Source organism: Mesoplodon bidens (genome assembly GCF_964165515.1).
Source record: "Mesoplodon bidens genome assembly, chromosome: 6".
Taxonomy (NCBI): domain Eukaryota; kingdom Metazoa; phylum Chordata; class Mammalia; order Artiodactyla; family Ziphiidae; genus Mesoplodon; species Mesoplodon bidens.
The window spans coordinates 99,804,247-99,830,540 of NC_138162.1; the positions used below are offsets into that span (position 1 = coordinate 99,804,247).

Sequence of the window (26,294 nt, forward strand, 5' to 3'; positions counted from 1 at the left end):
GCTTCACAAGGCTTTGTCATTCGCCAGCCAGCAAAAGTGACATGTGCCTTTCTTAGAACTGTCTTCTTATGCTTTTAAAAGAACGGAAGACAGAGGAGTGAAATTTGAGGTCAGTGGTTTTTCTTGTTCATTTTTATATCGTAGCACTTGGCACATAGAAACATTAAATTCATGTTGAATTGTGTCATTATGGCGTACTCGGCTTAAAAGAACACATGCCAGTTAACATACAGACTTAGAGATTAGGTGGCTAACTCATAGAATATATATTCATTTAAAAATTGTAATTAGTCATTGGGAAACTAAGTATGTGATTCAATTGGAAAACTATCAATTTGCTGGTCTTTTAGGAAATGCACCTGTAATCCCAATTGAATGTTACCTGTATCCATTTCCAGGATACTGCTCTAGATGGGGAAAAATTGACACCTAGGTAAACTGGAGAAAATGTTGAAATTTATAGCAATAGTATTATAGTCTGCTTTTTTCCATTCCTGAATATTTTTAAAAAACTTTTTATTTTGAAATAATTACAGAATATTGTCACAAATATTTATTGTGCTTTTTACTCCTCTCTTCCTTTGCTAGGATCAGCATTCCCGTCCCCCACCTTGTTTTTTCGTATTGTTCTTTAACTTAAAATACAGTCTCAGACATTCACTTGGATTAATATAGCTAAGTGAAAAGGCTTATTTAACAGTCAAATATCTACATTCCAGAATAATTTCAGGGAAACACAATCAGAGAATGTTCAAGTACATTACATATCACAAACCATTGTAAATTGGTGCTAATAAGTGAAATGAAAAGTTAATGAAAAAATTGTGATTCATGAGATTTCTGCATTATCAAATGAAGTGTTATAAGCTTTCTAGTTCTGATTACTGGAGGGATGTTGAAAGCATCTTTAACTTCATTAGCCTTTAGTGAATACATTCACCAAACATTTATTTTGTACCCATTCCAGGTGAGGCATTAGGAATGCAAAGAGGAATAGAGACACAACCCTGCAGCTTCTTCTGGGTGACAAAATGTGTAAATGGGTGCTGGAGCCTGCACTAGGTTAGGGGACAATGATGCAGGGCACTAACTCGACATTTTGGAGGCATCCTGGGATGTGAGGGAATTGATAGGGAGGGATGGCATGGCAATGACAAAGAGCCCTAAAGGTTTAACTTTTCTTCATTTTTAATTTTGGCAGCGTAACTTTGTTACATTTTCTGTGCAAAGCCTTGCGCCGTGATAAAATGGTGAAAAGGCATCATGCAAACAGGCAAAGAGGTCCATGGCAGCAGAACACAAATAGCGCTCTCATACAATAAGGGATGTTATTACTTGAGGGGGGAGGGGCACTTTCTGGGTGTCTGATATTTGATGTGGATCGTTAAGGATTGGAGGGGATCTGAGAAGGGGAAGTGGAAGGGAGGGGAGGAAAGAAGGGATTGCAGGCAGCAGTTCATTGCATATATGGACACGGGAGGTGTGAGAAGGTGGGGTGGAGAAGGTAGTGATGGAAAATTCGGTTTGGTTAGGAGTATGGGTGTGGAGTTAGTGCATGAAGCCCAAAAGGCAGGTGAAGGATAGAACAATTATTTATTTATATTTATTACCTACTTTCCTGACTCGAATGGACCCTCAGTCAGTGCACGAACGACCTCACCTATCCTGTTCGCTGGTATCCTACCATCTGCTTAGACTAGTTCTGGCACAGAGTGGGGGCTCTGCCAACATTTAGAGAACGAATGACGTGGTTGAAGAGTCTTCTTTGTCAATTACAGAGATAAGCTTTTGCATATAGTTGAGGTTCTTCCAATTCTCATTGCTGTACCATCAATCACTATACTTTGTGAATATATTACTATTTATTTATTCATTACACCATTGATGGATATTTGGTTTTCCTTCAGTTTGGGACTATTATGAATAGTGCTACTCTGAATATTTTCATACATTTCTTTTGGTGGCAGATGGATTTATTTCTCTTGGAGTGGAATTGCTGGATCACAGGGTATGCACATATTCAGTTTCAGAAGAAAATGCCAAACAGTTTTCCCAAGTGTTTGCCCTAATTTACACTCCTACCAGCAGTGAAAGAGTTCCTGTTGCTCCACATCCTCCCCCACTCTTGATATTATATTTTCCACTTTACCACTAGGGTGGGTGTGTAGTGTGTGCATTGTGGTTCAATGAGCAGTTACCTGATGACTAATGAAACCGATCACCTTTCATTTGTGTATTTTCCCCTTGAAGTTACCTTAAAATATAATGCACAGTTTAAACTGGTATTTTCTAATACTAGCTTTAGTATCTGAAGTTCGTCAGTATTCTAGTCCAAAGGAGACAAGAGCCTCACCACCTTTCATTTCTCTTCATTGCCATCCTCCCTCTGCTATGCTCCTTCTACCTTCCATGCCTACATAGAACTTTAGTTCCAGATTATTATTATATTAAGATGCAGCCATAGATGTTTAGACTTAACAGTTAATTTCATTGATTATTAAATATTGCATCCTATTTCCCATTTCTTTTTCTAGGATTTATTTTAATTCTTGCTGAGTACAGCCTCAAGTAATTCTTTCAAGAGAGTTTCTGTGCAGTAAACTTTCTGAATCTATGTGCATCTGAGAATGTTCTCTACCTGTCCCCCTCCACAGTGTAGTTTAGCTGGGTGTTGAATTCTAGGTTTAAAAATTATCTTCCTTCAGAATTTTGAAGATGTTGCTCCATTGTCTTTTTGTATCTGAAGTTGTGGATGAGAGGTCTGCTGTCCATCTGCTCATTCTTTTATCTATGTATTCATGTATGTATGTATTTTAAACTGTGTTAAAATATACAAACAGAAAATTTACCATCTTAACCATTTTAAGTGCACAGTTCAGAAGGCATTAACTACCTTCACATTTTTGTGTCTAATTCTTTTTTAAGTAATTGAATGTTCATCTCCAACTCCCAAACTTTCTAGAATTTCTTCTTTATCTTCGTTCTGACATTACACCAAGACTTGGGAGTTTTTGTTCATTTGTTCTTTTAGTCATTTTTTTTTGTGGGGGGCTGCACTGTGTGGCTTGCGGGATCTTAGTTCCCTGACCAGGGATCGAACATGTCCCCTGCAGTGGAAGCGTAGAGTCCTAACCACTGGACCACCAGGGAATTCCCTGTTCTTTTAATCTTGCTTAGTACTTGTTGGAACATTTCAAGGGAGAAATTGGGTCTTCTCTATTACTTCTCTGTATTCTGATGCCTGCATCTTATATTGATGGGTGTTGAAATGTCTGAATCTATCTTCAATGTCTTTTAAATTTTCTTTTCCTCATCCCCAGTCTTTGTACTTGTATACCGTTGGTGTTTAGTGTGGTTGATTCCTCAGTCTCCATTTGCTCTTTCCACATATGTAGCAGCAATGGATTTCAGGAACTGTGCCCATCTCTAGGTGTGGTCTTGATTACTCTAAGTCAGTCATTGTAATCAGAGTCCCCCTGTAAGCAGTTAGCTCAAGAACCAGGATGAAGCCTGAACAAGGCATTCTCTTGGCAACATCCTCTTGATGCTGTCTGTGCTTATCATTGCTCCTGTGTCAGTCCTCGGCTGTGCACACAGTGTTTGGTCCACTGATATGCCCCTTCTTCTGCTTTCCATTGTAATTAGGGATTCACCTATTCTTTATAGCTCTTCTGCCAGGACTGGGGATTTGAGTGGAAGGGGGAGGCTGCAGTGTGCCTGCAGGCAGCTAACATCATCCAGAACTTTTATCAATTTTTAAACAGGAAAAAAAATCTCATTCATAATACGAATGCACTTCCTTCTTAATTTCCTTGGCTTAGTTAAGCCTATTTGTATTTTGGGGTGATGCCCTTCTATTAGGGAAAGGATATGTGTTGCCAGCTCTGCGTGCCCATCATAAATGGAGTGAGAGCTCGTCTCCCACCCCAGAGAGCTAAGTCCTGTTTGGAGCTCAGCTCAGGTTCACACCAGGAAGTCCCTGTCTCTGTCAGATGCTTCACTGAGACAAAGGGAGCTTGTTATGTAATTTTTAAAAAATTACCAAAGCAATGAATACTTATGAACTTTGGAAAATATAGAAAGTATTGTTTATGGATTTTCAGGATGATTGATATTATATTTAAAAACCCAATAAGTATATTTAAAATATATATTTTAAAAAATGGTCAAAAACAAATCCCCTTTAATCCCACAACATAAAGATATCCCTAGGCAGCAGGTGATTGAGATCAAGAGTTAGGGTCCGATATGACGTGATCTGGGTTCAAATCTTGGCTCTTCTGTGACCCTGTAAGATCAGCATTTCACCTTTTTAAGGACTGGTTTTCCAAGTGTGGCCTCTGACCAGATATCAACATCAGACCCCATGCAGACCTACTGAGTCAAAAACTCTACAATGGGGAGGGCCTAGCACTCTGGGCTCAACAAGCCCAGGTGCTTCTAACGTATGCTCAATTTTGAGAACCATTACTCTAAGCATGGTTTATTTCATTTGCCCTTTAGCTATGTAATTATTTGTAATTGCATAAGTAATACATGGGTACATTCTTGCTGAAAAAAATTATGTCACATAGAGTGAAAAAGCAAAAGTCCCTCTTCACAACAGTCAGGTATAAGATTCCTTCCCAGTGATCACTGCAGTTACCAGTTTGCTGCCTGTTCTTGCAGATCTTTTTCTCTGTGCATATACATGCATCTATGCAGACATACATGTTACTAGGAATATGTAGTTTTGTGGGGTTTCCTTTTTCAGTTTTAACATAAATGGTATCATACTTTCCCGAAGTTTTTATTATTATTATTATTACTATTATTATTATTATTTTACTTGCCTTGGGAATTTTTCAAAAACAGATCCATTAAAAAATTACTTCTTGGATAAACCATGATTTAATTTCTTTCTAATACAATCACACAGTAAAAATCTTTGCACATGTCCGCTCTTAAAATGTGTGAGAATCTCCCTCGAGTAATTTTCCACGAGAGAAGCTTTGGATCAAAAGAGAAGAGTGCACATCTAAATTTCTGAGGCATTCTCTGAAATGCTTGTACCAATTATGGTCCCACCAACAGTAAATAAGCACTGTTTCATCTCACTTCCACCAACACTAATGTCATTAAACTTTTCAATTTTTGCCAATTTTCAATTTCTTGGTGCGGTTTACACTGCATAGCTTTGAGTGCCAATGAAGTTGAATATATCTTCACGTGTTTGGTGGTCACCTGGGTATGTCCTGGAAATTCCCTCTTCACACTCTGCCTCCGTTTCCACATTGTACAATGGAGCTAGTGATAGCACCTGCTGTGTGGGGCTATTGCAGGAATCACCACTCAAAATGGTCAGCACCGTGTGTGGCACATAGTGAGTGCTTAATAAATGTTTGCTCTTAATGATTAACATTTTGGTATAATTACTTCCTTTTTTTATATGTAGCTTTTGAAAGACCTGGTTATTATCATACTATATAGTTTTTAAAAATTGACTATGTTGCATTCTTTTCCCAGTATTTATACAGTCTTCATAAATATGTGATGATGACATAGTCCATCCAATAGCTTCACCACACTGACCCTCATCTCCTGAGGAGTGTTTAGTTTGTGTCTTTGTTGTTCTTGTAGTAAATAATAGTTGATAAAGCATCTTTGTGTATGAAGCTTTTTTAGGAGTGAGGATCATTAAGACCCATTCCTTATAATTTCAGCAATGAAGTTTCTGGAGCAAAAGGACAGAGCCTCTCCCTGGTGATGCAGTGGTTGGCAGTCCGCCTGCCGATGCAGGGGGCGCGGGTTCGTGCCCCGGTCCGGGAGGATCCCACGTGCCACGGAGTGGCTGGGCCCGTGAGCCATGGCCGCTGGGCCTGCACGTCCAGAGCCTGTGCTCTGCGGCGGGAGAGGCCACAGCAGTGAGAGGCCCGCATACCGCAAAAAAAAAAAAAAAAAAAAAAAGAAAAGAGCCTCTTTATACGTATAGAAAAATTATTTTCTGTGTGGGTGTACAGATTAAAAATGTTTTTATTATAAGGTTAATGCATCTACTCTTTTTGCACTTGTTACACACACACACACACACACGTGAAAATCCATCCATCCTTGACATAACATCAAAGTACGAGGCCACTTCTCTCCCTCAGCATACTCCCTGTGGCATGCCAGGTGTGTATCGTGTCATATCCTTTATTAGTATAAACACACACACACACACACACACAGAGAGAGAGAGAGAGAGAGAGAGAGAGAAATATGGATGTGTGTTTGATTAGGCAGAGAAAATATGAGGAAAAAGAAGGCATTTATCTAGATTATTATTATTTTTAAAAAAGACAATATTGCCCTGCCTTTTATTTTAACATTTGCAGACTTTTTTTTTTTTTTTTTTTTTTTTATGGTTTACCCTTCTATTACTCAGGTTCATGGAATTTCAAGCTAGACTTTATCTTTCTTTAAATACCGTCCTTTGCAGATGGATCCTCAGGGTGAAAATTCAGATCTGCCCATGGTCCTGAAGAACAAGCACTAGGGCTCAGGAAACAACCCCAGCTGCCCGTGAAGGCCCAAGAAGGGTGGGCACAGCTTTGAAAGTCTGGGTGTTTCTCAATGCCCTGAGGGTGGGCACAGTGGTATCTCCCTCTCCCCGAAGAGTGAGGAGTGTATTTGTAATCTGAATATTGCCTGCCAGTTTGTGAAGCACACTACACTCTAACTAACCATGCAAGAGGTTCTGCCCCTCAGGTTCCGGAGGGCCCAAGCAATCAGCAAGAGTGGGATAAATTTCGGGGCCTGGGAGTTGTCGGTTCAGAGTGGCAGGTTTCAGTGAGCACTACACACCTCCCCTGGCCTCTCAGCCCTCCTGCGAGTCCAGTCTTCTGTTGTTCTAGGACCCGGTCCCTCAGTCCTTAAATTCCTGCATCCCATGGGGAAGTTTTGCCATTCTGGCCCCCAAATGTGTCTCCATCTCCCAGACCCCTTCACTCCCTAAAACTCCTAGTGGGGCAGGGAAAAAAACACCTGCTAGGACAATTCCGATGTCCCCCTTGTCCTTAGACACTCACAGCCGAGGCTCTGGGTCTCCAGGTCTCTGTAGACCTCTGAGATGGCAGCTCCTGGTTCTCCGGGTAAGGCGACAGCCATTAGAACCCGTGGAGGGTGACAGCCCTGTGACTAATCTTTCCCAACTCATTTTTGGCTTCCTGCCCTTTCCGTTCATTTGTAGCTGGCTCAGGCACACAGTTGCCAAGAAACGTCTTTATCAAGACCCTCTTTTACAAAATAATGCCTTTTGTCTTAGTGCTATCGGCGGTTACCACTCTTTTCTTACGTATTGAAGGCACAACATTTTCCCTTATTTTCCTCCTGTCCCGAATGAATTGAGTTTTCTTTCAGGATCTTTGTAAGTTTTAGTTCTTTTTCTGATGGCTCTGGATTCTTGCCCACACACCCCATTATTTCTTTGAATTCCTTTTTAAAAAATTTTCTTTGAATTCTTGAACAAGCTGGCTCAGCTTATTCTATCGGTGACACTTATTTCTGTTATAGGAACTCTGTCTCCAACCCTAGATGTTTTTGCTTTTAATGTTTCTCATCCAGAAAGCTGATTTTATTCTGAGCTCTTAAGTTATTATTGCTAATAATAGTGCAGTTTGCCCATATTCCTCTGTTTCCTGAAGAAATCCTTCCGACACAATTGGAAATACTTTATTTTAATATTGTGAACTTGGGTTTTCACAAAGTCCATTTACCAATGTTATGCTTTCGGTTTCCTAAGATTTGGGATGTTCGGAGGCCCTACCTGAGGGCTGTGTCCAGGGCTTATTGCAGAAAACAGGAGCCAAAAGCCACAAAGTCCTGGGACCCTCAAGGTTAGCTGGAGTTTGAAAATAATAAAACACACTGAAACATATGCCATTTTTAGCTAAGTATGAACTGTAGCTGAGCCCTCAGCCCCGTGTATGAAGGTACCCTAGGAACCTGGCCTGAAGTGTACAAATAATATTACTGGTATCTTGAGCCACATGTGTGCCAGGAGTTATGTGAAATACTTTACAGGTGAGTTTTATACTCATGGCAAATTCAGGACATAGATATTGACATCACCGTTCTTGTTTAAGGAAAGCAAGGCTCTGGGAGATTTATTTCAAAAAACTAAGCGTTGGGTTTCCCTGGTGGTGCAGTGGTTGAGAGTCTGCCTGCCGATGCAGGGGACGCGGGTTCGTGCCCCGGTCTGGGAAGATCCCACATGCCGCGGAGCGGCTGGGCCCGTGAGCCATGGCCGCTGAGCCTGCGCGTCCGGCGCCTGTGCTCCGCAACGGGAGAGGCCACAATGGTGAGAGGCCTGCGTACCGCAAAAACAAACAAACAAACAAACAAACAAAAAAACCCCCTAAGCCTTCAACTATTAAATGGAAAAACCAAGATTTGAACTTACATAGCCTGCATACAACACTGATCAGATAAAGAAAGTTCAGAAAGTTAGATCAGTCTTTATACAGATAAATCTCAGACCTAAGTGGACATCAGAATCCATAGAGAGCTTGCAGTAAGTTAGGAACCTGCATTTCTAACAAGTTCCCAGATGCTGCTACTGGACAGGGGACCACACATAGAGAGTCACTGCCTCAGATGAACAGTTCATATGGACAGTGCTTTGTGGTCTCTCCTTCAATTTCCTAGCAATTTGTCTTTCATCCTGGCTCTGGCACATTTCTTTTGCTGCCCCATGGTGTAGCTGTCAAAGGATGACCAGAAACTGTAAGGTCTTCAAAGGCACAATACCTGTTCAAATTCTCTCTACAGGTGCAGATAAGTGTTTATTAATTGTGTCATGAATGATGTAGGGTCTTGTTACCTGTTGTTAGTAAACAAATGCTTATCTTATTAATAACTATGATTTAATGATTACTTAAGCATTTTACAGTCATTTAAGAGATGCTTCTTTGCTCAGTACCAGAAGCCTAAAAGGCAAATTACTCAGTAGGCTAACAAAATATTGAAGATATAATAGACTTTTCTTCAGGTCTAGATGGACAACATCCCCATTTATGGGCCATGCTTGTAAATAACAAGCCTGGGCTTACCATAATTCCAAATGAAATTTGAAAGGGGCCTCTGATAGGCACTGAAGCTAGAGATCACCAGGGTTAATTATTCATAAATTCTTCTAACCTCCTCTGGCCAGAAAGGTATGGGGACTGAGGAACACTTACTGTTAACTGTTGATCATTTCAGCTCTCAGAAGCTGTGTTGGAGCTTGTGGCTCCTAGAGAGTAGACAGTCCAGGCAATTCCACCAAAACTCCCAGGTCTGTGACTTGGCCTGCCTGGGATCACACACCCACCCTTGACCAATTGCTGAGGCTGGGGGATGGAATTCAAAGACGCCCATGATAGGAATAGCCTACCCGAGAGGTGTGGCTGTTTTCACTAACCACTTCACTTTCCATTGCATTATCAGAACAAGGTAGCTCTCCAGAAGATTCAGGCGGGCTGTTCCAGATCCCTTGTAATTTGAGATACCAGATGACCTTGATCACTTTGTGATCAATTCTACATCATAGCTTGGAGGTCCAATTTTATTAAGCATGGTCTTTTCCTTTTGGTGGAAAATTTTTTTTATTTTTTCCTCATTTTGTAATTGTATGATTAATAAATGAACATGTTTTTGTTATAAAATGTCTAAATAATGTAGAAGTATTCAGGGATAATACTTCTTCCTAATCATTCCTCCTTCCCACTGTGCTTCCCAGCAGTATCTGCACCACCTTTGTCTCCTCTCTGTGCCCTTATGTCTTCAAAGGTGGACCCAGTGAACCAAGCATCCTTTTGTTCACACCCTTAAGTGGTCCCCTCTCCTTGAATCTGAGCTGACACTGTGACTTGCTTTAACCAGTAAAATGTGGAGGAAGTAACAGTGTTTTTTTGAGACTAAGCTTAAATCATTAAAAAAATGGCTGCCTTTGGAACCACAGTTTGGATGTGCCCTAAGTGTTTAACTATACATTTATTGATCAACATTTGAGGAGGGGGTTCAAATTTTCACTCTTTAGAGGCAATGAAGTAATGAATATTTTGCATGTACAATTTCATGCACTTATGCATGAATAGAGACCTACAAATAACATTACTGGGTAAAAGGCAAGCACATTTTCCATATCCATGGATACCCAAATAGTCTTCCAAAAAGTTTTCACCAAATTACATGTGTTACAAGAATGTGTGACAGGGCCCATTTTCCTGCTTCCTCACCCAACTCACTATTCTGCTGGGTGAAAAATTGTATCTCTTTCTGGTGTTATTTTAATTTCTCTGATCCATCCATCTGGGCACTCGTCTTTACAGATGCATGCTGGCCAATTGTCTTTCTTCCTCTGTGAATCTTCTGTTTGTATCCTTTGCCCACATTTTGTCTATTAAGTTGATGGGCTTGCTTAATTTTTTTGTCTGTTTTGGATTTTTCTCAGTCTTTCACTTGCCTTTTCATATTGTTTATATCGTTTGTCTTTTTCTTCACAAATGATTAATTTTCATGAGCTCACTTATGGCCTTTGAGTTTTAGGTCTTTTGATAGAAATATAATTTTCTATTTCTTGTAACGTTTCAATAATTTTATTTCTTAGCTTTAGCTCTTTAATCCTTTTGTGATTATTTTTGTGCATGGGGTTAGGTGAGCATTTTGGAGAGGGCGTGCCTTTCATACACCATACACAACAGCTGTGGGCAGGGCTGTCTAGATAGATCTTTTCCTAATGTACAGCTAGTCAAATCCTCACACTTGCTGACTGGCTTATCTTTTCTTTAGTGACACCCACAGATCTGTATACCTTTTTCTTCTCAGCCCCATTCTAGTCTCTTGCATGATTTGTCTATTCCCATGTCAATATCACATAATTTTCACCAGTTACTTTTCATTTTTATTTTCTTCAGAAATTTCTTTGTGTTCTTAAGGATGCTCCTTTATGATATAAGTTTTGGAATTAATTTTTCTCGTTCTGGGGGTAAAGTCCTGTTGGGACTTTAACTGGCATCACAGTGAAATTATAGATGAATTTGGAGGAGGATTGGCATGTTTTTAGTAGTAAATCATCCAATCCAGAAATCATGGTATGTCTTTCCATATAAGCAGGTTTTAAAAAATTTACTCATCCTTCATTAAAGTTTTTTTTCAACTTAATCTCACAAATTTCTTCTTTATTTCATGTTTCTTGTTTCTTTTGATTGTAAATGGGATATTATTTCCCTGCTTTCTTTTGTTAGCATTTGCCTGATTTGAATCTGTTTTATCTTCTTAGTATTTTCTTTGTCAGTTTATTTAATACACGTATATCCTTTTTATATCTTTATTGAGAGTATAACTACTTTACAATGTTTTGTGCTAGTTTCTGCTCTACAACAAAGTGAAACAGCTATATGTATACATATATCCCTATATCCCCTCCCTCTTGAGCCTCCCTCCCACCCTCACTATCCCACCCCTCTAGGTGGTCACAAAGCACCGAGCTGATCTCCCTGTGCTATGCAGCAGCTTACCGCTAGCCATCCATTTTACATTTGGTAGTGTATATATGTCCATGCCACTCTCTCACTTCATCCCAGCTTCCCTTTCCATCCCATGTCCTCAAGTCCATTCTCTACGTCTGTGTCTTTATTCCTGCCCTGCCACTGGGTTCATCAGTACACACATATTTTTAATCAGTGTGAAAGTCTTTGACCTTTAATTAGTGGGTTTCATCCATTCATGATTCTTGTGACCAGTGAGGTGTTTGGACCTATCACTGATGTTTTGTTTAATGTTTTTTCTTTCCCTTTCATTTGTGCATTTTAATTTTTTTCCTTCTTTTTGCTGTTGGGGCTATTTAGTTTGGAAGTTGATCATTTCATTCTTATTTTTATAGTGGCTTACAATTTTTTACACAATTTTTTACATTTTTCTACTGCTACCTAGAATTAGTTCTGGCCCTACTTTCACAAAACACAACTGCCTTTAGCAAGCTTCTCTCATCCTCTTCAACCACTCTTTTTTATCTGTCCCCTACCAGCCATGTTGAGGTCTTCTGAGATTTTAGCTCCCTGTCATTGTAAAAAAATATTTGGAGTTATGCATCAATAATTATTAAGGCATAAGGTGTACCTATAATTTTTTTTTATTCTTTTCATATCATTGTTTCTCGTAGCCCACATCCTTCTGTTTTTTGTATTCCTGTTTTCCTGGAATAATTCTTTCAGAGAGCATCTGTAGGTTCTGAGTCTTTGCTTTGCCCTCCCACTTGAATGGTAGTTTGGATGGATATAAGATTCTTGGCTTAGTACTTCTCTTTTTCAGTCTTCTGATGTTGTTTGTTTTCATGTATTTGATGCTGAAAGAGAACTTTCTTTGTAAGTAACCTATTTTCTTTCCCCCTCATGGAATGTTTTCAGGATGTTTCTCTCTTGGTCCTTTTGTACTGAAATATGAAAAAAGTGGATCTTTCTTCATATTTCTTCTTGAGCCTTGTAGCCTCCCTACAACACTATAAATTTTACTCTCTTTGTTTTTAAATATTTCTTTCCCTCTACTTTTTTTTCTTTCTTTTCCTGGAATTCCTGTGAGGCTGATGCAGGGACTTCTGCATCTAAATTCCACGAATGTACACTCTCTTTTGTATTTTAATCTCTTTGGCATTAGGAGGTTGTCTTCAGTTCTGGGAGGTTTTCTAGGCTCCATTGCCCAGGCTTTCACAATTCAGTTTTGTACATCTCTGGAGCCCACTGATTGAATTTTCTATGTAGTAAAAACCAGGTAGACATGGGATGGAAAAATCAAACTCTCATTCCCTGTGGTTACCAAAACTTAGAAAATAATGCCTTGGAATACACTGAAGAAGAAAAGTGTAGGATATATATATATAATAAAATCAGATAGTCTTATTAAAGGTGATAAGTAATATCTGAAATGGAAACAACTCTCATGTTTATGGATACAAAAAATTAATAATAAATGTAATTCTCTTCAAGGTAATATATGAAATTTTGATCGTAATCCAAATAGTTCTTGAGGGCAGGAGAACTTGACAAAATGATCTTAAAGTTCTCAAGGAAAAATATATACAAGAGACAGAAATTGACAAATGACATAGAATAGAGTTTAGGTAAAAGTTCATACAGAAATAGGACTTTGATATACCACAAAATTGGCACATCAATCCAGGAAGACAAGGATGAATTATTAAATCAGTGCTACTGATATAAGTAGTAGTCCATTTGGAGGCTAGTATTATAATTCATGACATAGCCTGTATAGAAAAATACCAAATCGATAAAAACGGTAAATGAAAAACATTAAAGTGAACGTATAGATAAATAAATGATAAATATTGTTAAAATAAAATTTGGGAGAATATAATAAGAATCTAGGGACACAAGACCTTCTTAAGTAAGACAGGGCATTCCAAAGCCATACAGAAAAGGATAGACATGTGATCACAGTAATTATTACCATATTTCTACAGTAACAATTCTTTTAGGTAAAATGTAGAAACTGACCATCAAAAGAAAAATGACTGAATGGGAGATTAATATCACATTAATCTATAAGAAAAAGATAAAGAACTTAATAGAAAATTGGGCCAAAGATATGAATAGTCAATTAACAGAAAAAGAAGTGCAAATAGCCAATAAACAAATGAAAAAACTACATAATCTTATTAGATATCAAAGAGATTCAAATTAAAACAAAACTAAAAAAAGAAATCTTTGCCCATGAGAGGCAAAGGTTCAAAAGACTGTTGCTGTCCACTGTTATGAAGGATAGATAAATACACCTTCTTAGACAATGGTGCTGAGAGGACAAATTGCTACAGCCCCTTGGGAGGGTAACTCAACTCGGCGATGTTGGTGGTGGTGTTCACGTAGCACTGCAAACGTGGTGGTGGTGGTCATCATATAATTCCCTGAAGTTGGTCATGGTCTTTATATAACTGTGATAGCAGTGGAGGTACTGACCTATCTGTGAAGGTTGTGGTGCTAATCATATAACTCTGAGAAGTTAGTCTACATGTTACTCTGCTACATTTGTCAGGGGATCCACGTGGCTTTGCGTTAGTGGTGGTGATGGTATTCACAAGAATCTGTGACATTGGTTGTAGTCACATTCATATAACCCTGCAGAGTTGGCTGTGTTATTCAAATAATTCTGCAAAGTTGTTGTTGGAGGTATTCACATGACTCTGCAATGATCAAGGTGATAGTATTCATCTAACTCTGCAATGTTGGTCATGTTATTGGTTACTCTGTGACATGGGTGCAGGCGGTCTTCACATAACTCTGCTGTGGTGGCCATGATATTCACATAACTGCGATAGTGTGGTGCTGATGATATTCAATTGATGTTGGATGTTGGTTATGGTATTTATACAACCTGTGGTGTTGGTTGTGGTAGTCACATAACTCAATGGTTTCGTTGGTGGTAGTCTTCCCATAACCTCATCATTGGCTCTCTATTCCCAAAGCTCGGTGACTTTGGTCACGGTATCCACATAGCCCTGTCATGGTGGGATGTCTGCATACACATAATCAGCAACTGTGGTAGGTGCGTTCATGTGATTTTATGATGTTGTTGCTGATGTTATTTCCATGGCTCTGTGGTTGGCCAAGTGTTCACATTTCACATACTACCATGGTGGGGGCAGAGGTGGTGTATGATGGGGCAACCCAAGATGGCTGTTCTTTGGTTCTCTGTGCATTCCCTGCTTGACCAATACTTGCTTCACTTACACCCTACTCACATGACTGACCTTCCTACATACTTGCCCTCAGCCCCAGCTAGTGATCATTCTAAGATTTAGATCAGGGCATCTCCACTGTGACAGCTTATCAAAGGGGCAGTGAGGGATGTGCTCCTCTGCTGGTTTCCCTGGTAACTGATTGCCAACCTGATGTCAATTCCCCCTATAATTGGTAACCTCCCTCTCCCCCGGGAGTGAAGACTACTGCCATGTCCTGCCCGCCCTCTGCTGCACGCGGCCGGTTGTCACTCTAGGACCTTGCTTCAGACCTGTAAGATCCCCCTATCCATTAAATTGTTGATGTCTCTGTCACTGACTCTGAGCTCTTTCTTGGGTCTTGAGGCTGGGCAAGTGCAGGGCTTGCAGGCCTGTAGGGTGCAACCCAACAGGTGGTATTCAAATAACTATGTGGCAAAGGTCATGTATTCACATGACCCTGCAACATTGGTGGAAGTTGTGTTCACAGATGCTGTGAAATTCGTCATGGTATTCCTATAACCCTAAGACATTATTTTCTTATGGTGTTGGCATAATTGTGCAACATTTGTGGTGCTACTCACATATCTTGTGTTGGTGGTGATGGTGTAATTTAGATAACAGGACTTGGTCATGGAACTTACATAGCTCTATGACAATGGTAGTGTTGGCATTAACATATCACTGTGAGGTAGTGATATTCCCATAACTGAGAGAGCGTTTACAGAGTTCACATTATGCTGTGGTGGTGTTGGTAGTATTCACATATCTCTGCAATGTTATAAAGTGGTCTTCAATAACTCTGTGACAGTGGGCATAGTAATCAGATGATCTACAGCGGCCATGTCATATTCACACATCTGCAACGGTGGTCATGGGGTTTCCCTAAGCCTGTGACCATGGATGTGGAATTTGCATAACCCTGAAATGGTGGTGGTGATGGTAGTCATATATCTCTGAGAGATACTGACACAACTTTGCCACTTTGGTGGAAGTAATTACTTTGGTGGAAATAATTAACATTACTTTGTAATGTTGCTCATGGTGGTATTCACCTATCTCGGGGATGTTGTTGTGATGTTCACATAACTGTGACAGTGTTGGGCGTGGCAATCCTATAACTCGGTAGAGTGTATTGTGGTCTCCACATACCCTAGTGACAGTGGTCGTCATATAACTCTGCTGTGGTGGTGATGGCATCCACACAACTATAATAGCGGTGGTGACAGTCACATAACCGTGCACTGTTGTTCATGTGACTTGTGACGTGGTCGTAGCCTTTACATAATTCTGCAATGTTGGTCATGGTATTCATGTAACTTTGTGATGATGTTGTATAAGTCTTCGACTTTGGTGGTGGAGGTAGTCATATAACCCTGCGATGCTGGTCTTTGTATTCAGCTGATTCTGTGCTCTTGTCATTTTAATCACATGACTCTGCAATGTTAGTGGTCGTCTAATTCCTATGTCTCTGTGACCATTCATGGTACCCACATAACTGATGGAGGTGACAGTCTTTAAAAAACTCTGTGACTGTGCAGTGGTTAGATTAATACACAGTTCAGAGAAGTTTAAACTTATGTAAGAATATATGACAGAGTCAGGCTCAAATTGAGCCTTTCTGAATAATTCAAATGCAGTCTTTTCTGTACTACACCATGGGCTCTCTTCCTGCTAAGTCTAAATTTAAAGACATTGGTATAAAACATCTGTACTGTCAAGCTCCCCAAGGGCTTTGGAACACAAATATTCTATCCCTTCCACTCTAGTGGTTTGTCTGTATCTTTAGTTGTGGCCATATACACATACATTTTCACGTGTAAAGCTGATAAAAAATTTAGCTACAAATTTAGATGTGTAAGTTGAAATTCTGAAAATTTATGTTAAATAATGCAGAAGAGGTCTTTCTGGTAAACCAAAATAAAGCACCTTTGGGGCTAATCTATAGTTTATTCATATAACCCACAATACATTTATTAAATAATGAAGTTTAATGTTGGCCAAAATGTTGGTATTATAGTGTTTTCATTCTTTCTTTAAAATTCTTTCTTTAAAAGCTTTGTAAAGGACTAGAAATGTGTTGCTGGAATGTTGGGGTTTGGGTGGTGGTTACATGACAGGTACATGTTTAAACAATCATTGACTTACACATTTAAGATTTCTGGGGACTTCCCTGGCAGTCCAGTGGTTAAGACTTCTCCTTCCAATGCAGGGAGTGTGGGTTCAGTCCCTGGTTGGGGAGCTAAGATCCCACATGCCTCACGGCCAAAAAACCAAAACATAAAACAAATTCAATAAGGACTTTAAAGGGGCTTCCCTGGTGGCGCAGTGGTTGAGAGTCTGCCTGCCGGTGCAGGGGATGCGGGTTCGTGTCCCGGTCCAGGAGGATACCACATGCCGCGGAGTGACTGGGCCCGTGAGCCTGCGCGTCCGGAGCCTGTGCTCCGCAAGGGGAGAGGCCACAACAGTGAGAGGCCCGCGTACCGCAAAAAAAAAAAAAAAAAAAGGACTTTAAAAAAAAGGTCCACATCAAAAAAAACAAATTTCTGCATTTTACAGCATGCTAGTTATACCATGACAAAAGTTTTCGAAAATGTATTTCTAAAGAAAGTGAAAATACTAATGGGTTTCAGAAAAGTTAAGCATAGTGTCAAATGTCAGCACTCAGGGTATTTGCTGATGGGTATGAGTTATTACTTTTATTATTTTTATAGAAACAGAACCAAGTGTCACCATAAATAAAAAGTTAAAATGTGGCTAAGAAATGTGTTTGCCTCCCAAAATGGCCTTGTTGTAGTTAGGAATTGTCTCTTCATGTCAGTTCTCCGTGCTCATGATTTACGTTTTCTCCCCTTGCAGTACTTGGGGTGCATTGAAGTTCTTCGCTCAATGAGGTCACTTGACTTCAGTACGAGGACTCAAATTACCAGGTAAGCCCTCTTGAAAATGGACTCCTGTGATTTTACTTTGGAAAGGAATGCTTTCTGAGGTTAACAACTAGAAATTTCCAGAGGGGAAGTCTGCCCCTTGAGTGCAGGCGACTGGTGACAGGTAGTCAGGACCCACTGTTTCAAGTCTCTCTAGTGTTCATCCATGTTTGTGACATGTGTGTCTTAATACAAACCCCCTGAAGGACACTCTCCACTTCTAAGCTCTTTTTATAATTAAGCTGCAGACAAATGGAGTGTTTATGTTTGCTTCTTTAATAAATGAAACTCTAAGACCAGACTGATATTTTAAAATCTACTGAACTGTGTTATTTCTTTTTAAAAAGAAAATCAAGATGTCAGAGAGAATTTCCAACAGTATACATAGAGAATAAAATGCATAGAATTGGAAGTAGAAATCTTAAAGGGAGTAGTCATTTAGAAAGCTGACCAATTCTTTTAAGGTGTCAGTGGTTTTGAACAGGTTTATATATTCTCCAACATCAACTCGATTTTAAACTTCTTGAGGGTCAGTTCTGTTTTTGAACATTGTTTTTAAAAAATTCATAGCCTAGTAGAGCGTGTACCTTTAGAAAAATGCCAATTTCAAGTCATCTTGAAGAAGAGAACCAGAAAGCTAGGACTGGGTCTGCGAAAAAGCTACATTTCTGAGGGTGATGAGCTTATATTGCTTTGGCAGTCCTGGAATTGTTTAATCTAAATAGTGATATCAGAAAATGCCTCATTTTTATTTCATTCAAATCTCTCTATTGGATATCTTTGGACTAGCAAGCCAAACACTAAAGATTGAGCTTTAGAAATCAATTATTGGTAGTAATTAGCTACTCAGTAGTGTACATTGCCTCAATTCTATGCTTTAAGTACAACAATGAAACCTCTTCTTGCTCATTGAAGAAATTCTTGTTCAGAGGGTTGATGTTCCCCTTCTCTCTAAAGCAACTCAAGACACACGTATTGGGAGCACACCAACAGTAGTAATCTACACCAAGGGAATAATCCATCTCTACATATTTGTACAAAATGGTTCATGGAAATTGCCAAGGCAAAAGAATGGTATTTTAAAGTGAGAGCATTTAAAAGAAAAGTTTGAATGTTTAATCAATCATTCATTCATCCCAGCCATGAATAATGCACGTGCCATGCAGGGTGGGTAGAGTGCTTGGCCACGGGCCTGGGGATACTGGAACCTGTGACACTGGTCACCTTCTTGTGGGCGGTGGCAGTTGTTTTTTTTTAAAAAAGCTTTAAAAAATTGAAGTATATTTGATTTACAGTGTTGTGTATGGTGCGTTTTTTTTTTTTAAAGAGAATTGTTGACCATTTCTACTGAATTCACTTTATAGATATTAGAACTTCTGAGATGATTTTATGTCAGTTTAATTCTTCTGATGTATTTATCGAGTGTTTACTGTGGCTGTGCACATGCAGCATGCTGGCCAACTTGGGCTGTCCCGCTTTGCAAGACCTCCTGGTTTGGGGGGAGAAAGATGCACATGCAAATGACTGAGGGGACTGCGAGGGGCACAGAGCAAGTCCTGCTCCTCAGGACTGGAGGTGGGTGGGGACCAGTGAGCTCACCCAGTGTGCCCTTGGATGAAGGTCTCAGCACTATTTGAGACCACCTATAGTAGTGGTAGAAGAAAGCCGTGGAACAGATATCCAATCCCATTCCATTTAGATTTCAGCAAAGGTACAGCAATGTAATGGGCCAAGTGGAGTGCCATTCTTTGACTCAGAAAACTTGGTGTTGCATTCTGGTTATACCATAATTGCTTTGGGTTTGTTAGACTTTTAAGAAAAAATCAATTTATGTATCTTAATTGAAGTATAGTTGATTTACAATGTTGTATTAATTTCTGCCGTACAGCAAAGTGATTCAGTTATACATATATATATATATATATATACATCCTTTTGGATTTCTTAGATTTTTGAAAACTATGTTTGCTTTTCTTTATGATGCTTTCTATTGTTTGCCTCATTTTTATCATGTGACATGTTTCTTATTTTAGTTAATAGCCAGAGACCACTTGTAGGAAACAATTTGACAAGTCAGCGTCAGAAAGAAGCCTTTGCACCCAGGACAGGAATGCCCAATGATGTCCTGTAGACGTGGCATATTTTAAAGCCTACGTGGTAGCTGAGTGTTAAACACCCTATGATTAAACTCTACCACCGAGGTTTACTTTATATACTAAAGTCATTCGTGAAAGGTTGTAGGGAAATCTAATGTAATTGTTATATTAGGCCCTAGTAAAACCTGTTTCCAAAGCTTCTTGGCCATGCCTTTCATAAAAATACATACATATATATATATATCTTTTATAAGAAAACAACCAATCCTTACTCATCTGTTCTACTATTTCAAGGTTTAGTTGTGTCTTTTAGAGGTTCTGACAGCCAAACCAGATGTCCTTTTGTTGGGGTCAGTTTAGTTTTATGCTGTTCCTGAGTCGGGGTTCAGATTGATTGTGGGGCTTGCAATCACACCAGCATTGGATTACTGATCTCTAACTAATAGGTCACTTTAAAAACTACCCGGGAGCTGCCACTGATGGTGACTGTTTATGGCCTTGCCCTCCTAGCGCTCTGGGCAGAGGCGCTTGGTGACTCGTTCACAGTAATCAGTGCCCGCCGTGTGGAGGAGATGGCCTGTATGTGGAGCCCAGCTCTGCTAATTTCTATCCCAATGGTTGTTGTGGCAAATAGAACACTTTCTATATCGGATGCCCACAGGACAGGCCCTGGCAAAAGGGCAGCCTTGCTTAAGTGTTTGCTCCGTCCTGTTGCCTGAGCTTGTATTCAACACGTACTGGGACACAAGACCCCAGTGTCCGAAGAAGTGTGTTGGCAAGCATGGGGGCCTTTGAGGGCATATAGATCGTGGCCTCGACAGCCACTGCTTCCCCGGGTCAGCCTGCTGGTGGGGTATATGGAGGAGTTGAGAGACTGGGTATTTGTGAAAGTCTGCCCAGGGGACAGACGCACACCAGAAGAAGAAATAGCTCCTGTAGAAGAATTAGCTTCCCAACGTGCCCCTGGTCACACACCTGGCATGGCCTCGCAGAGGGCGAATCTCTTGAGCTCCTTCCCCGCAATGTGTCCTCTGTCCGGGAAGACTCCCTACTCCCTATGACAAGGCACTGTTAAGGCCATACAGGAATCCAGCTGCTGAAGGTGGGTCACTCTAGAGCTTGTGGCAACTGCACTCTGCTTCCTGCCCCACCACCAGGAGCACGTCACAGTCCTTGAAACCCACAAGGGACTGTTCTCCCCGTGTAGATTTCACACCGTGCTGTGCAGCCCCTGAGGGCCTTGGGGGAGGGTCTCTTCTTGGTGTCACCCTAGGGAAGGTGGGGGTCCCAAGCAGAGCAGACCCAGCTCCCCAGTCAGAGGTCAGTCAGAGACCTCGGCTTTCTTCTGAGTTTAGCCACTGGGTCTCCACACGAGGTGACTGTGGCACAACGCTGATGGCCACTGCCGGCGACTGGCCACTCTGCCCATGGGGACCACAACCTGTGCCTCCCTGAGACATCCTCTCCTGCGACTTCTCCCACCTTGCCTTGGGGGAGGGGTGGAACTGAGTTACTGTACTTCCCGTCTGAGCGAGATGTGCCTCATCAGATGGGGCCCACTCCGGGGAGATCGTGCTCTCGGTCTGACTCTTGGAGAGCAGGCTGTTGGGCCAACCTGCAGGGTGACAGGAAGCTCCCATGTGCTGTGGTCATGGGAATAGCACGGCCTTACTTTCTTTCCCCCATCCCATCTGCTAATCTTTATTTGATTTATCGTGTTAAATTTTATTTTTATTATTGGAAATCACCTTAAGCGGTTTTTAGGGCATGGGAGGCTATAAATATATACGCAGTTAAACCCAGAGCACTCAGCAAGGTGGTCCTTCTCCAACAGCAAGTATGAACATCTGATGTGTATTTTTGGTTCTAAACGACCCCAGCTGACCTCCTGCACCGCTTGGACTCATCCGATAACTGCTGAGTTTGCTTCCCACTCAGGCCCATGTAGACATGTGCACTCAGTGTGCGTGGTTTTGCTACACTTCCTGGGTGAGCTCCTGTTAATAAAATGTTGTCCAGGGCCCAAGACAAACCTGCTTTTCCAAATTGTAGAGAGTAAACAGTTGGATCTAGTTAACGGTTTTCGTTTCCCTCATTTTAAAGTTGTCATATTTTCAATGACCCTGAAGATACTGGTTTGGCCCAGACCTTGGCCAGCACTGCCTGTGGATGTGACCACTCCCTGGCATTCCGCTTTGCGTCCACCCTCTGAAGGGTTCTGCTTTGGAATTGGGGCTTTTCAAAAATTCCCCAGGAACATGCGTAAAATCCTTTTGGTTTGAAACCAAACTCAAAATTTGTAAAAGGAGAACACTCTTCTTTGGGGAAAGTATTTCCTCCTGTTCTTATCCAACCTACTGATGGGGTCTCCAGAGACTTTTATCGCGGATGCTAGTACATGTGTTGAAGTTCAGGGTCACCTGGCCACGACCTTCTCATGTTACCACAGCCCGAGGAGGCAGAGTGTAATGGACACAGCATCAGCCGTGAGCTGGTGAGTGGGACTGAACGCTGTGACATTGGGATCTTCTCTGTCTGATGTTTCATGCGGACACTTTGGTTAGAAGGTAGATGTGTGACCACGTGGAATTGGTCTGACAGTGCTGGGCACTGTGATAGCTGCAGGGCTGTGAGTTTGAACAAAATAGCCAGCACTGCCTGGAGGCCGGGGGGAGAAGGGAGCCGGGAGACGAGGTGTTCAGAATCACGGATGCTCCTGCTACAGTGAGAATGGCGGCCTGGCTTGCAGGGGCATTTCTCGCCAGTCGGGTGCATGGAGGGGTCCATCCTCAGCCTGAAGGAAGGCAAGTCAGACGGCCTCGGTGCAGCGTCTCCACTCTGTCCACCCTCCCTTCCCTGAGTCGACCTGGCAGGCTTGGTTAACACTCACTCCTCCAGTCCCTTCCGGCTGAGTGCTCTCAAAAAGAAGAGAAAAAGGCCAAGGTAAAACCTTTCACCACGCAGTCCTTCAGCTCCATCCAGTCCCCGCGCGTCCTCATCCGTGTGCAGCCATCCCAGCCGCAGTGCATTTCCCCTCGTGTACTTGAAGCCCCCCTCCGGCACCGTGCGCCCTTGTTGGACTTCCTGCAAGACAGGGGCCAACCAGGCTGCGGGCCAGGAGCCCTGGCCCCCTCCCCCCACACCGTATCCACTGCAACCCTTCACCATTTCGCTTCAAACATTTGTGTCGTGTGGCCATTTCATCACCAGTTCACGGGGATCGGAGCAGTGCACAGGGTGTGGTTTGGGCAAAGGCCATATTTACTAACAAGATATTTGTCTTGTTTGTGGAGGCTTTCCCATCCTCAGGGCAGCATCCACCTGGGAGGAGCTGCGAGGGCAGAAGATGGATGCAGAGGACGAAAGGCAGGTAAGGCGTTGGACACCTCTGCCTCTGGGAGGACTGCACACAGTCCAGGGAATGGCACGGGGTCTGGTGGCACTACCCTGAACAGTAGAAAGATGGAAGCACCCAGGAAGGGTGATGGTGGTGGGGGGACTCTGAACATCTTCTTTTCAGGTTTGGGGTGATCGTTCCCTCTTGGACTGTGGCATGGACTCCACATGCTGCACCAAACCGGCAGGACTTTGGTTCTGTGGCTTTCTCACTTTGCAGGCTGAGAGGAAGAATTTGGAAGGTCCCTTGTTTGTAAACCCAGCGTATCAGGGATGTTAAGATGTGTGCTTGACGCCTGGCAGGTGACATGGAAAACAAGGCTGACTTTTGCTTAGGTGCCTTGGTGCTCCACGGATCTGAACTCTCCAATTAGACTCCTCGGTCATGATATTGGAGAATTCCTTTTTCACTACAAAATAAACACCTGTAATGTTGATTTAAGTTCAACATGCCAGGAAAAGGAGCAAATCTGTAAAAGTCTTCCCTGAGACTGGTTGACTCTCAGAATTAGAAAGGAAAGCGGCAGGTGTGAACAGCCTGCACACCCATCCCTGTGTACTCGACTAGCGCAGGTTGGTTAACTTGTGATTTTAGCCCCACTGGCTTGTTCTAAATTTACTTTTTCTGAGCACGTTTTTCAGACTGAGTCTCTCGAAGCCTTCCACCCCCAGGGGGGCGAGGCCTGGCAAGGGGGGGGAGTTAGTGTTTTCTCAGTTTAGAATTCTTTTTGAAAACACCAGCTTGCCTGCGTGCAAACGCATCCGGGCTTTGGATGAAGCAGGCTGTGTCCTTCCGCTTTACTTCTACATCGTTACTCAGGGCTTAACACCAACCAGAATAGTTCTGGGCCCCTGTGCCTCCTTCGTCATCATTTGCGTGCGAGAATGTGCTAGACAGGGGTGCACGGATCACAGGTGCCCAAGAAACTGCGACTGGGGAAAGAGGCCCAGAGTCACAAGGCAGTGGGACAGGCAGCAGGAAGCATGGGAAAAGTACCACAGAAACATGGAAGAAGGTCCCTGGGGCCTGGACAAGTCTGGAAGGACTTCCTGGGGAAGGGGGCATTTAACCCCTGGTGAATTTCTCCCCTGACCACATGGCAGACCAGAAGGAAGCATAAAACTGAGGCAGTTGCTTCCACTTGGGCCCCACAAGGGGTTCTGCCTGTCTGCCTCTGTGCAGTAATTCTAATGCCTGCCAAAGGGTGGGGCCTGAGTCGGATGCAGTGAAGGAACACAGGGCACAGTCTGCACCCATCTGAGGTCCTGCCCCGAGCCCGGCTGCCTTAGGACACCTGGGCCCTGGGACAAAGGGACATGGGTGTCTGCTTTCCGATAGGCCTCAATTTCATGTTCTGTCTCTTCATGCTAATACATGTTGAGGCATTCACCTGCTTTGTGAGGATTAAATGAGACATTACTTCTTGAAACACCTGGCGCAGGCTATGTACAGGAAAGGTCTCAAGGCCATTTCCTTGACCAGACCCACACGTACATGTATGTGCCTTAATCTGTCCCCTGAGCAGACCCTGAGACTTGGTGTGGGGAGCGTACTAGGGAGGGTGTGGTAGGGAGCAGAGGGTGGAAAAGCCTCCATCAGAGCAGCAGAGGCCAGACCCTGGCCCTGGAGGCAGCGTGGCCATGCTTATGTGGACGTCCCTGGAGCCCAGAGTAGGCTGGGGGCTGCAAGATGACAGCTCTGGCTGAAGGCTCGTGGCTCCAATCACTCAGCTCCTGGGCCTGTCTCTCTGAATTGGATTTTTCTCTTGGGACCTCCTCTCTGAGCAGCTGTCCCAGCCTGATCTTTGGACAGCAGTCTGCTGACCCACATAGCAGAGCTGTATTTACATGGTTGGGGTTCCTCACCTAGCAGGTGAGTAAAGGGATCCTTGCATACTGGCCCAGAATTACCTCTCACCAGAGAGGTGCATTCCAGCTTCTCCTTACTTCTCAGCGATGGTTTCTCACCCATGGAACAGGGATGGAACCCACATAAGCAGGCTTGTTGAGAGTCTTAGAGATGAGACCTACACAACTCTGGGGCTGCACCTGGCACATAGTAGGTATTCAGCAAATCTGGATAGGGTTTTTGCCATGGATTTAATTTTGCAGTTCACCCTTTCCAAATGTCTGTATATGATAATATCAACTGCAGATTGATATTACTCTAATTATTAATATCAATCAATTCCATTCAGGGTAGGTTTTCTAGCTGAAAAGAAACTTTGGTTTGATGCAACAAACTGAAGCTACTGAAAAAGATAAAATATTTGGTAATGTGGCATTAATTTTCACTTGAGCCAATATTATCTAGTATTTCATTCTATCTTCCTGCTTTGCCAATTGCTGCTGCTGCTAATAATAATAATAACACTAGTATTGAATACTTACTGTATTGCTCTAAGCATGTTATTCATTCATTAAACAAATTTTTATTGATCATGTACCATGTCTAGTCACTGTTTAGGTATTAGGAACAGAACACTAAATAAAAGCAAACCTTCCACAGCAGAGAGAGAAAATAAGCACACAGACATATACAAAAGAAGGGTGTTCAGGTGAACCACATGAACTTGTCGCTTATGTAGTTGAAAGTCATCAAATGTCAGCCATTTCATGTCGTTTCGCCTAATAATTTCAGACAGTGGTGAGAGCGTGTGGGGTCTTCTCTCAGGATCCCTGGGAGGCGGGTTGTGTGCATTTTGGAGATGAGGAAGCTGAGGATCAGAAAGTTTACAAAAACTGTCTAAGATCACAGAGCCAGCAAGTGGCAAACTCGAGATTGGAACCAGAGCAAGTCGTACTCTAGAATCAAGAGTCTCCTGTTGCTGCTTGATCAAGAGGGTTGCATCCTTCGGGAAGCCACACGTGCTGGCAAACCCCAGACACACTGGGCAGGGGGGCACACTTGGAAGATGGAAATTCAATGCTAATTATAAAGCTCCTTTCCTGACCACAGTGACATGATGGCCTTGAGCAGGGCACAAAGAAAATGAGGCACTTGCAGTCCAGTTGGGATGAATGGGGCAAATATACATAAGGAAAAGGGTCAGTTGGGGGCAAAGACTGTGCTACTCCCATTCTACTTGCTTTATTCATCCTGGGAATGTTTGTCCTGTGCTTCAGCAACACTTCATTGAATTTCAC

The 26,294-nt window shown here is 42.1% G+C and overlaps 1 protein-coding gene across 1 annotated transcript in view; it reads left to right on the forward strand.

Moving 5' to 3' along the window:
• Positions 1-26,294, forward strand: part of SHC3 (SHC adaptor protein 3) — a 150,884-nt gene that overhangs the window by 26,659 nt on the left and 97,931 nt on the right. The window contains exon 2 of the mRNA XM_081238046.1: positions 17,588-17,658. Within this exon, the coding sequence (XP_081094172.1) occupies positions 17,588-17,658 (71 nt within the window). The remainder of the gene's footprint in view (positions 1-17,587; positions 17,659-26,294) is intronic.